Source organism: Pezoporus wallicus, unplaced genomic scaffold (assembly GCF_028554395.1).
Source record: "Pezoporus wallicus isolate ANWC-B61680 ecotype Strahan unplaced genomic scaffold, APGP_CSIRO_Pwel_v1 contig_1739, whole genome shotgun sequence".
Taxonomy (NCBI): Eukaryota; Metazoa; Chordata; class Aves; order Psittaciformes; family Psittacidae; genus Pezoporus; species Pezoporus wallicus.
In genome coordinates this window covers 462,704-476,173 of record NW_026637351.1, presented here as the reverse complement: position 1 = coordinate 476,173, position 13,470 = coordinate 462,704, and the positions used below count along the sequence as shown (strand labels likewise).

General features: G+C 36.8%; 1 protein-coding gene across 2 annotated transcripts in view; it reads right to left on the bottom strand.

The window, feature by feature from the left end:
* PKNOX1 (PBX/knotted 1 homeobox 1) overlaps positions 1–13,470 on the bottom strand; it is a 29,043-nt gene continuing 15,573 nt past the window's right edge. For both annotated transcript variants that reach the window (XM_057405010.1, XM_057405011.1), the window contains 7 exons: positions 10,415–10,585; positions 8,704–8,803; positions 7,577–7,674; positions 5,064–5,192; positions 3,981–4,057; positions 2,255–2,427; positions 1–1,288 (listed from right to left, as the gene is read on the bottom strand). In XM_057405010.1, the coding sequence (XP_057260993.1) occupies positions 1,077–1,288; positions 2,255–2,427; positions 3,981–4,057; positions 5,064–5,192; positions 7,577–7,674; positions 8,704–8,803; positions 10,415–10,585 (960 nt within the window). In that variant the 3' untranslated portion in view covers positions 1–1,076. The remainder of the gene's footprint in view (positions 1,289–2,254; positions 2,428–3,980; positions 4,058–5,063; positions 5,193–7,576; positions 7,675–8,703; positions 8,804–10,414; positions 10,586–13,470) is intronic.

Sequence of the window (13,470 nt, the reverse complement as noted above, 5' to 3'; positions counted from 1 at the left end):
TTCATGACTGTATAGTAGGCACCTTTTCATTTTTCAGATTCAGATGTACAAACTATAAACTGTTAAATTGCTCTAAAACTGGAAAAGTTGTGGGTATTTGAATTTACTTACCTGAATACTCATTTAGCAAGTATCTGCAGATACAAGTCTAGATACAGAGTTAATGCAATCTGAGTATTAGTTTACACATAATATAAACCAATGTTTGACAATATCAAAATCCCACCAAACACTGGGGCCTTCTTATGCTATTATCAAATATAGTATATCATTGTGGGACAGCTGACAATCATAGAATGCTAGCATAGGCTCATTTATTAAATTGGGTCAGTTTTCAGACCTTCCAAATAGGAATACTAAACATTTATTTTTCCCCTCTGGAAATTTTTTTTTTACCTCCTGCTTAATACAGTCGTCATCCCAATTCCTAGTGAATTTATAAAAATATTTTTTTTATCCAATAACCCCGGCAAGGTAAAAATAGGAGTTTTCATAGCAAATGATAAACAGGCTCACGGATTATGAGAGAAACTAAACTTATTTAAATTGCCATACATTCGCTACCGAATCACACATCAACATTTTCTTTTTATGTGTGTTGCTGTCCACCTCAGACTAGCAGTTTTTAAGGTGCAGAAGCATCTTTCAAATATATGCATCTAACTTAATGATCAAGTTCCACACACTAGTGTCACATGCTTTAAATTTACATCATCTGCCCATCAAAAGCTGTGTTAAAAAACAGCACTAACTGAAACTGCATAATTCTTTAGAAATGACAGCACTTTTAATTCATAGAACAAAGGGTTGCTTATGTGGTTCTTTATATTACTAGATATAATTTTACGAAATAAGAAAAAGAAATGAAGAGAAAAAAAACATTTGAAAGAAGTTGCTGCACCTGCAAAAACACTCTTTAAGCTTACTATGAAATACAAAAAAGTGCACCCTTCTATATCTACATATAAAACATATTAGAAATAAAACTTGTGTAAAATGTTTGCTGTGCAAACTATAAAAAGTCAGTCAGTCAGTTTATTCTTTCTCCTAAACATTTTGTCACACTCTCTTGCTTCCTACTGCAAAGAATCGCTGTTATCCAAGACCAGCCCACTGATGTTTGTTGTTGAGAGATCGCCTCCATCATCTTCACCGCTGTCTACAGACTCATCCTCACTTTGCCCTGCCATCATAACCTGCTGAACAGCCAAAGTAGCACCATCGGATGACAAAGACTGGAGACTGTCTACATTCATGTTGACTGGAGCTGTAATTGTTACAACAGCACCTGGAGAAGCACAATTGCAGTACTTTATTAACTTTCTTGTTTCTAATTTTAAGTAATGCATATTCATATATAATAGAGCTTGTTTCTAATCAACAGGAAGAAAATTTAAGGAATTAAATGAAAACAAAAGCTATACAGGTTGTCAAACACTTAAATACCAGGAAATCCCAGAATTAAATTGGCCAGGAATAGCTGTGTTATGGATACCTATTACAACAATTTCCCAATCAAGTCATCACAAGACCATTTCTGCGAAGTATTCCAGCTTAATTCATTGCAGAAAAATGCAAGGGTTCATAGAGATTCAGGGTGACTTAAATGGATAAAGCTATTGTCAGACCCAGGAGATGCTGAGGGAAAAGTAACTACAAACTGGGAAAGAATAAAGCAGGAGACAGTAGGACAGAAAGGATGGTCTTGAACTTAAAGCAGTTATTTTTCTTTTTTAAATTGAGTCTATTTGATCTGATGCTACGGAAGTTATTTTAGCCAAAGTCTTTGGAAGCTTTATTACATTTATCTGCTTCTCAATGTTCAACTTGAAACACGAGGCATATATAGAATTGCAGATGCTTAGTCCCTCTAGGAACAGTTGAAAGGAATGTGAACAGGATGGGGAGTCATGGAACTGCAGTTTCAGTTTCATACTGCTAATCAAACAGAATGCTACTGATGTGCATTACACATACTGAAAGAACTTAGTTGTTCACCTAACCTTTGTTTTGTATCTTCTGAAACAAAAGCAATTTTCTCTTCACATAAATTCCAATAAAATACCCCTCTAAAAACACAGAAACTTTTTAAAGAGGTATAACTTAACACATATCTGTTATGTTTTTCTAGATTAAAAACACATCTATACCAAAATATCAAGAAGTTTCCTTCTCCCCAAGGGCATCAAACCCTTAATTTCCCTGTTACAGAGGAATTAACTTCAGTATCTGTGGTTTAGCCAGTTCTCCTTACCATCTGACATTGTAAGCTCATTAGATTGCTGCTGAGCAACTCCTGAGGCAATGGAGTCAGGCCAGAACCTCTGAACTGGTCGGTTCTGAGCCGTTTTCTTCTTTGTTTTTGGAGTTTCGGAACAACTGGAATCCAGCATTGGCTGAAGAATTCGCCTTCTAGCATTGATAAACCTAAACACAACCAAACGTAAGCAGTACTTATAAGCAGTTGACTATAAATTCTCTCTCAGATTCACACAGTGTGCAGTGGGGGTGGGGAAGAAATATAAAAAATTCTTTCTAACATGTAAAACTGCTCCTAGAACACTGACATCCTTTGATTTTTGGTGAACTAGCTAAGAAAGTACTTCTATCATTTTGCTGCTAGCAGCAATTTTTCCCCTACCTCAGAAGGGGAAATTCTCTAGACAGCATGACAGATGTACATTTCAAGATGTTATTAAAAACTAAGCACCACAAAACTTGCTGACAGCACAGCTCAGGAAGCTGATACTCCTCTCATTAGAGTTCACCTAAAACATAGCCCCTTGCCTATGTTTGTTTGGTCTGGTTTCATTTACCTCCTTAAGCTCCTGCATTACTTATTTTACAGGCTCCCTGGCTTTCCAAGGTCTGGTTCCTGATCCAGGAGACAACAGCAAACACGTTTTCCAGATCTTTCCCATTTCCTTTTCATTCCCTGATTTTCACTTGTTTACTTTAGCATGCTGATTGCTGTCCTTCCACTTTCTGCTAGTAAGGAACATACTTAAACCAGGTCTCACTTAGCTACCATTAGTTAGGTGAATCAATTTCAGTGTAGCTAGCTGTGGCAAGCTGCTGTGACTGAGGATGGCATCCCTTGCTAAATCTGACAGAACACATCCAGGACCCATTTTTACCTGCAGTGGAAGGAAGTAAGGTGCAGCTGGCAGTTCCACATGATGTAATGCAATGCTTTGTAGAGATACTAGTTAGATCCCAGTACCATAAAGCTCAGTTACTGTGGTGTCACAGAGAAACAGTTACACTGTTCCACTTCTGGAATGAGTGTACTGCTACTATCTTGAGTATTTCTCTGCAGCCACACAGCCAGCGTCATCTTTGAAATCTGAGGAAGATCCCTGCTGGACTTAGCTGCAGCAATTTTAGGAACTAATACCACAAGCAGAATAGGATGCATGCTAGCACCCTTTATGCTCTTTTCTGCAGGGCAAGTATATTATCTTAAACCTCTAGTGAGACATGCTAAAAACATGGTGAACCATGAACTAGAGTAGCTGGAGTACTGACACTCTCCATTTGGACATCATTGCTCAGAGAACAGCATCCTTCCACTGAAGAGCAGAATGAATATCTGTGGACAGTAACTTCTTGAACATTTGCAACCACAATTTCCAGAGAACACTTTTCAGAGCCTCAGGTCACTAGATGCCTTTAAATTTCAATTTCTTTACTTGCAGGAGAGACATGAGAGCACTTCCATCTCTTTCAGCAATGGAAAAGAACGTAAATCCTTAATGTTGCAAAGTTTTCTGGAGTCCTTATATAATCTAAATGGCAGAAGTTAATGTTATACATAACTATAAAATAATATCCTTGTGTATCAGTGAGCAATTCTTGTATTTTTATGTATTTTGTAACATGTTCAAGTCCACATGTCCAAGTTATACTCTTAACTACTTCTCTATGTTGCAAGCATGTGGAGACAATGACAGATGCTAAGTAAGAGATTCTGCGCTTACCAGTTGTTAACCTGGAGTAGTGTCAGATTTGTTTGTGCTGCAATCTGTTTCTTCTCATCCTCTGTTGGATATGGATGCTGAACAGGACAAAAAACAAACAAACAAAAAAAAAAGAAAAAAGGCAAGGCATAAGCTTGTTTCATCTCCTCATAAAAAATAAGGACTCCTTTATTACAACTGATTAAAGCTGCTAGATTAAGACCACCTGACTCATTAAAAACAAAACTTTAGAAATCTGTCAAACTTTCATATATGAAGATAATTTAACAAACAGCACTTTACTACACAAAGCTGATTTTATCCTTGAAAGTGATACCATTAAACTGCTGATGTGTAATGCAGAATAAAAAGCTTCTCATGGCTGACAGTCTTTATTAAACAGCATGATCCCCAGGCAACACAGCATGTGATAAGATCTGATTAGTTATGCTGTCTAAAAGCAATGTCGTATGAGAGTACTGACAAGCACTTTCTACTTAAATAAAGCTACTCTGAACTAAACAGATGAAGAGCATATGTAATATTAAAGAAGTGTACATGCATTTCCCCTGTATCATTTGTCTGTTGTAAAATATTTGTAAAAGACAAAATATCACTCAACTAAATACTGTGATATAACTTGAGACCTATTTATCCTTTTAGGGATAAGCAAAGGAAAGACACACTATAAAGAGCACACTTAGTCCAAATTAGAAGGACTGTTGGAAAGAAGATAAAAACATTTTGACATTCTCCTCAAAAAAATAAAACAAAACACAAAACACAGATGGAACCATTTTTTCTCGTGCCATGAGCCAGGGCAAAGAGATCATTAAGTTCTCAACATAATGTGATGAAGAAAGATCCTTTTTAACAATGTTTATTAAGATCATGAGGTACAAATGTAACATACTTATTAGAACAATAATAAAAATCAACAGACATTAGACTGTGGAACTACTCCAACTACTTCAGGGAAAACTGAACTGCGATTACGCAAATGACACCAGAATAAATCCACCTTCTTTACGATGGAAAATCATAAGAGACCACATAAAAGAGTTACATAAAAACCTGTGACTCCTGATCATGTTCCGTCCTTACCCCTATGTGCTGAAAAAGCCAAGATCTCATCACATTTGTGGCGTGCTTGGGAAGAACTCCTCTTTTATTTTTTGATGAGCCATCATCTTGATGCAAGATGCCTAGATCTTGGTTTAATTGCAACTGAAGCTGCACATACAATTTTAGAAGAAATAAAGCAGTTAACACAGTAATAGCATTCTGTATCAATGTATGAATAACTCGTTTATAGAAGGAATGAAATCAGGCTTGATGCATGCTGATTATAAAAAGCTATGTTATTTGCTAGGGAAGACTTACAATAGTAGCTCTCCTATAGCAGCATTCTAGGATATCTTTATCCAAGAAGAATGCGGTATCAGATTCCTATAGTTTTCACATGTCATGTAACTTCTGTTTTAAGAAGTATAGCTGTCATCAGGTTATGTCCGTGATCTTATGACAATTCCAAATGCTGGTTTACTATAAGTTAGAATGAAATCCACCTATGTAGCACATGTCAGGTTAATGATCCTCTGTACTTATCTATGCTACCCTAGGGATCCAACTGCTTTGACAGCCTCTGTAGTCATTTGCACACGTGAAGAGCAATTCAAAAACACAATGCTGAACATACTGACTGTGTGCAAATACTAACAACAAAGCAAGCTGTAAACCAGTACTGATTAAAGCCTTAAAGTAAAATTAATTATTATGCTAGAGCTACACAGATGCTGAAGGTTCTTCTGAAGAAATACATCTAAATCCTCAAAGAGCAAGAAGATATATATGGTAGAACCCTCAATGCATTTTACGACACACTATTTTCCTAAAGGGTCCTATTTCTTTCTTACTTTTACTTTCTTTTCCACTTCCTGTGGGTACATCATTTACATATGAGTTACCAGAATATGACGGACACATTCTTAAATGCTTACGCAGAGATAACAAGAAGAGTAAATAAACTGTATATGAGATTATATTTCAGACAATTATAATGGAAATAAATCTAAACCAGTTTCTTCAGACAATACAGAGCAATTTTTTCAAGCCAGTCATTATGTCTATATGTTGTATGAAACAAGATTTAAACAAGGCTTATGCTATCAAATTACAACAAATATGTATTCGGAACATACTTTCTTTTTTTTTTCCCCCAGAATAATGATTTACATTTTAAATAACCTGCTGGTGTATGGAGGTTTTACAATGAACTCAGGATAGGTCTTCCCCTACTGAGAAAGAAGAATTTCAAGAAGGGTTTCCTATGGGTGACAAGGAAAATAGGTTCAAACCCATAAGTGGGTTTGGAGATTACTTCTCACATCAAAAGCAGACATAGAGATATACATATATATAAAAAATATATACATGTATATTTTATATATATATTTATATATATAAGGTCAAGACCATTTTTATTTATAGGCTATAGGAATTATTTTCCAGTCACTAATTTTTTTTTCCCCTCAGAGGAATAAAAAGCATTTTTCTTCAAAACCACTTCAGCCTAGGATAGTAATTTTACACATTTCTTTCTGAAAGGCATCTGAGGACAGAACTGCATGCATTCAAGGGAAGAATACAGGCAAGTACATATATGCTACTGCCAGTGTAAAGAAAGTAAGGATATTCTAAGCATACTTTTTTGTTTGGAAGGTCAGAATAAGGAAGATGAGAAGACACTGCATTAGCGATCACCACCAGATTTTATATCGTGGAAATGGTAGCTCCTCATTCACACTTTTAATTGACTCCAGATTCCTGGAAGACTTATTTACCAGTTCCTGCTCCAAGAGAAAGCTATCAAGGTTTTCTGTAACTGAAGATGGTTTAGTTTTCACATTTCCTTTTCCTTAGTTGTTTCTTTGAACACTCCAGATCCAGCCCTTAAGAGCCTCCCCAAAAAAGTGCTGGCCCTTATCTTTTAGGATATAACAAGCCCAATGTAAGGATCTCCCATAGTCTCACCTGAGAGTTTTGAAGGTTTTATGGCAAGATACTTCTCAGCATAAATAAATTCCAAAATACATACAGTTTCACAATACTGGTGGCTGCCATCATGATAAACAGCCGAATTTCAGACAATACCAGCACCACACCATTATGCAGCACAGTAAATCTATCCAGCCATAAACCTAACTTAACAATTAGAGAAGTTCTATTCATTGAAAAAAAGTGTCTATTTAATTCAGAGGGGTTTGTTTTTGTTGTTCAGTTTGGGGGGGATGCTTGTTAGGTTTGGGGTTTTTTATTAATTTTTTTTCTTTTTTTTTTTTTAAATCCACGTACACTTTACTGCCATCAGTGAAAAAAAAAAGGATACTTAACAGGTAGGAACTGTGATGACCTGCCATAGTGAGGGAGATCTGTCTGGGACTTTATGCCACTTTATACAACTTTTAAATCCTCCAGGAGTGATTGCATTAATTCTACATTAGTTACTATATGTGTGTACACATAGCTCATTCTGACAGTGTGTTAAATTTAAACCAAACCTCTTAAAACCAGTGAGATTTATTTGAACTCAGAATAGTATTCGGCATGAAACAAACCTGAGAGTTTTGGATCCGAATAGTCCCAGGTGACAATGCTTGTGTCACCACTTGACCTTGTGGAGTGACCACAGTGACTGGCTGATACACTGTCCCTCCTTAAAATAAAACAGCAACAAAGATTACAGGTAAGTAAAAGCCCTTCAAACGTTATTCTTTTTAAACACACGGACACACCAGCACTGTGAACAATATATCAGTTTTGATAATATATCAACTATTATCTTCTAGTAAGCAGGTAAGATATGCTCTTTGCTACACTACATTTTCCATGCACAAAAATCTGTACAAAATTTCATTTTATTTCCCTGCATTTTAGGCATTCTGAATCCATTTTCAAAGGACAATGCCATGACTATGGCTATAAAATAATTCATAGTTTTGTTTTAGCTAACTCTTCAGCCAACATAAGCCTCAACACCAATAACACACGTACACGTGTCAAGTGGTTAGAGTGGTCAGCTGGGTGAGACCTCGATATTCAGATCAACCAAGGTGACTGAAGCTTGGTGAATGCACAGAGCGTCTTGGACACCAAAGCCACAAAGCACACATGGTGTCTCAGGATAACCTCTCTCCAAGTATATGCTGCAGGAGAAGACTGCACTGCTTTGTTGCCTTTGTAGTCAAGGTTTTTCTCTGTTTTTCTCTTTTATCTTGCTTCTAAGCTTAGATAAAACATTTCGGTTCAAATGTCGTTTCCACACAACAGCAAAACAACTTGGACATCCAGGATTTCACAGACTTGTAGGTGGGGTTCCAAATTCCACAGACCATGAGAGAGCTAACAAGTTCAGTATTTTAGGTAATGCATGTTTTTGTCAAACAGAATGCCATTATTATTTTTTTTTGAAGAAGGAAATGCCTTTTAACAAAACTAGTGTTGCACAGAAAGATCACTTAATATATATATATATATATATGTAAACTCCACCCACATATGCATAGTTAGTACACATATAAATTAAACAAGTGTTCAGAAACATTAAGGCATTTAACTGTATTGTAACAACTTTTCAGGTATTGAAGTTAAAAAACCTTTTTAAAGTATTTGTGTGCTTTTTGTAACAACTATAAAAGAAACAAAATTAAGAGCAAGGCGCCAGTTTTTTGTTACTGTGTCATACCTGCTACTGTTGCCATAGTTACATTTCCCTGCTGCAACGCTGATGCTGGCACCATAATCCCTTGGGGACTGAGTGTGCCTGCAATGGCACTTGGAATTTGCTAGAAAAATAAAACAATTAGTTGCTTGCACTTTTTTTTTTTTTTTAGGGAGATAAAGCATGCTTGTGTAACTTTGGCTCTAAAAATACATTTGGAGTTTAATCACAGGATTAACTTCAAAGATAAGAAGACTTTCAGTAGAGGTTCATCATTACGTACATTAACTTTTTCATTATCACCAACCATTACCTTTGCAAACCCTCAAGAAAGCAACTGTTAGAAAAGACATAAAACTAGCTTGGGGAAATTTTAGGAGAGAAATGATTTTAGCTATACAGATACTAAGAGAAACAGTTTCTAAACGTGCAAGGGAAAGGGGACACATGAGATGAACCCTCAGTGGTCTTATTAGAAGCGTCAAAGCTTTAGAATTTTGATTATTACCTTAATTCCTTCAATTCCAAAATAATGTATTAAGTATTCAAGTTGCCAAATATATTTTATTCTGCTCAGCATAGTTCTTACTCAACCATGACTATGCAAACTGTTACACTGTCCTGGGTTCAGCAGTAGCAGTCATTTTTCTCCTTCTTAGTAGCTGGTACAGTGCCATGTTTTTGACTTTCAGCCTGGGAACAATGCTGGTAACACCGATGCTTTCAGTTCTTGCTCAGTGATGTTTACTCTGACCAAGGACTTTCTTTATTATTCTTTTAATATGGAATAATCTCTATTTTTACCAAATGGTAAATTCAGTTTCTCCTGTCTCTACAGAAGGCTGTAACAGATATACAAAAAGCATCTTTTAAAATAAGTTGCTTTTGTCTGATTTTAGACTCTCCTTTCCACACTTCCAGACTTAAGGAGTCCAGACAGTGAAGATTACGTCACTGAGGCTTTTCAGAATACACAGCATCGAACACATTGGCAAGTCAGAGAAGGGCCATCCCTTAAGACTAGATACGTAGCAGGCACTCTGATGACAAGACTTACTTTCTAGCATCCAACAGCAGAAGCATCAACCATAATGTAGTATCTGTTGTTAATTAACTGTTGTCAACTTACTACAAAAGATGCAATTGGTTATGACATTTAGGTAATGTCAGTAACACATAAACTGGGCTTCACATGTATAAAAATAGGTACTGTTCATAACTGCACAGCTACCCCAGGTGATATGCAATGATGTATTTCAAATATTGCAACCACAACCCATCAGACATTGTCTATTTGTTCTAGAATACAAATGGTGTATAAAAAGTATCAGTCACTTCAATATTTTCATGGAGCAGACCAGACTAAGGAGACCTTCTTAACAAGGAATTTTTTTCTTCTTCGTTTATCCTGTTTCCTAGCCTTTTCCCAACAAAATAGAAAATCCAGGCTATTCTGAGTATTTCCATTTGCTGAACTGACATAAAAGGAATCATAAAAGGAAGACAGACTAAAAAAAAATGACTACATGCTTTGGCACATTTCAATAAATTTGTCCATCAGGCAATGGCACACAAGGGAGCACAAAAAAAATTACAGCTCTTTCTACTCCTAATAACCAATTTTAAGAAAGCCAAAGAAACAGCAGAAACTCTGTTTGCAAACTAAAGCAACAAAAGCGTAGTTATAACTTCCTAAGGAAATCTGAGCAAAAATACATAACTATTTGAAGCATACCTGAGATTGCACAGGTGAATAAGGACTTCCAGGCTCTCCACTTAATAGAGTTTCACTGTTCATTTTTGTCTTCAGGCAGGCAATGTAACGACTACAGAAATCCTTGCAGAGTTCATTAACCTTTTCTAGCTCAAGCAGATGGATACGTAGAACCTGGATTGCTTTTACCATCTATGGAGGGAATTGGGGAAAAAAAAATAGAAAAAACCTCAACTGTTATTTAAAAGACTATTTAATCTGGATTTAAGCAGATACTACTTTCCAGTAACAAAGACTATCCAATTAAAGCAGTATTACTAATTGCTAAGTGCTGACTAGAATTCTCTAGCTGTGACCATTATGCTCCTGAAATGTGAAAGGATCATGTTTACATACAAAACCTGTATATTTCCGCTGCATAAGTAAACCACCATAAAGAGGAAACAAAACACAACAACAATGTAACCTTTGTCACATGTGACTCATTAGGCAGACAGACCACAGTTAAGGTGTACATGGAGCCCATGTGATCTTTATCCTCATCATACAGCTCTGAAGTAAAGACTGAAAGTAAAGGCAAGTAATCCCATCCACACATACTATTTGGAAAGCATGGCTGAAACAGGCTTGGTAAGTAACAATCGTCTTGAGCCTCATATCAGAAGTATCAGGTTCAGTTCCACATTACACCCTGACCCAAGAAAAACAAAAGTGTACAGAAGAATTTGAGATACACTGCAAAGACCCCTTCTGTAACAGCACAAATTTGTCACACAGACTGCAAGGGAGGGTAAAAGGCCTACCATCTGACCTATAATAAAAACACAATAGCTTTTATTTTTCTATAAAGTTAGAATAGAAAAGGTCCCAAAGTTTGTCACATTGTCCAGAAAGCCTGAAGTAATCAAACAGTTCTTCAGTCCTAGAGCTCTGAAGTTCTCCTGCAATTGTATATCAAAGATTAGCAACTCTGGGGTAAAATCTTGTAAGAAAGGAGACTCTTTCTGAAATACAAACCATTAAATACAAAGCACTAAACCCAGTAACGATCCATGTTTAAACAAAAATTGAAGTACAGGAGATATGCACATGATGAGAATACTTATGATGCTTCTGTGAGAAAAATACTTGTAAGCTTGGATAGCTAATACTGCATAAAAATAGCTTAGGTGATTGTAAGGGTCACGACAGAAGATCGGCAGCTAAAATCAAATCCAGATGGTCTAAATTTTCATGAAGCAGCAGGAAATTGAGGACATTCAAATATGTACATAATACATTGGCAAAGTAATTATTTTTTATACAGCATGCTATCCCCAACGTTTACTTGCTATGCTAGACCTCAAAGAAAAATATCCTTCAGTTTTATGAAACTGAGCAGAGTTTAATTTTGAAACACAGTGCAGAGCTTGCTTTTAGCATTATTTGGAAAAATTCGCCCTATGTGAAGGGTCATTTACCTGGCCAGAGCACTAAATCCAATGACAAGAAATGATAGCTTACTAAGCAATCCATTTAGTACAGTTCTTACTAAAGAAGGCAACTGGGAGCTGAAGATGCCTTTGTTCAAAGCACCTGAAGATCAAGGCAAACAAACATCTTGGTGTGCTGCCTTCTCCATCATGATGGCTTTAGCTTTCATTGTGACAGATCTTTTTGCCATTTTTTCCAACAGAAGGGACTCCAGTAGTACTGCATTCACCCAGTGGAGACAACTGTATGCTAAACTCATAGAATCATAGAACAGTTACGGTTGGAAAGGATCTTAAAAGATCATCTAGTTCCAACCCCCCCTCCCCCCTCCCCCAATGGGCAGTCACGGCTCCCCATATTCTGTGGCAGCTTTTGGCACAAAAGGGCTTGATTTCTGGAGCCCCCTGTACTAAACAGCTGCAGTTAACTGTACACCCAATAACACTACCATGGTAAACAAAAGCTGGGGGGCTAGTATAGCATCTTTGGGGCTAAACAAGAGTCAAAAAAACAAAAAAGTGATAAAAAAAGGGAAAGAATTCTTATCCTCTTCTTCTTTCTCAGGAGTAAAAAGAAAAAAATATCTTTATAAGCACAGCTGCAGAAAAATCTCAGCTGTAGACTTGAGGCAGTTGATCCAAATTAGTATCTGGTAACTCATACAACCTGTCACAGAGTATCACAGTATGCTAGAGATTGGAAGGGACCTCAAAAGATCATCTAGTCCAATCCCCCTGCCGGAGCAGGAACACCTAGATAGTGTTACACAGGAATGTGTCCAGGCGAGTTTTGAATGTCTCCAGGGAAGGAGACTCCACAACCTCCCTGGGCAGCCTGTTCCAGTGTTCCATCACCCTCACTGAGAAGAAGTTTCTTCTCAAGTTTAAGTGGAACCTCTTGTGTTCCAGTTTGTACCCATTACCCCTTGTCCTACCATTGATTACCTATGACACCAGAAGTCTTCTAAATATTAAGTGCAATGGCCTAGCGCTAAGGTACGCCTTCTAGAACAGGCCTCAGCAGTGATGACTGCTTAAACTGTGTTTAAGTACCTTAAACATAACCGAGTTAAGCTCTGCAAATTTAACTAGGTTTTAAAACAAAACAAAAAAGACATCTATGTTTAAAGATATTTTACCTGCGTTTCAAAGACAAAAAAGCTTAAATTATAAAATTTTTCATGTATGGCAGACCAACAAAGAGCACATACATTAGTGAATGCCTTAACATTCAGCTTCAACTGAGGTAACAAAAAAAGGTGCCTTTGGGCACATAGTATTTGACCATATCAGTGATTAGTTTTACTTAGGCAGGAGGGTTTTTTTCTCCCCTCTTAAACCAGAATCCACATTTATACTATTTATTTATCAGCATTCGTTCAGGGGAAAAATAAAAGTCCTTTCTTCAGCTTAGATTTAGTTTCCGATTGATGGTTGGTACTTGAAGTGAAAACTGAATGAAAGTCAAAACTGACCATAAACCAAGAATTAGTAACAGTACCCACGTTTCTGCAGAGCCACACACAGTCACACTGCTCTTACAGGAAGCTGCGCTACTGTGGTTAGGAAGGCAAACAAAACTTTGTAAATATGCCATGCCTGTCA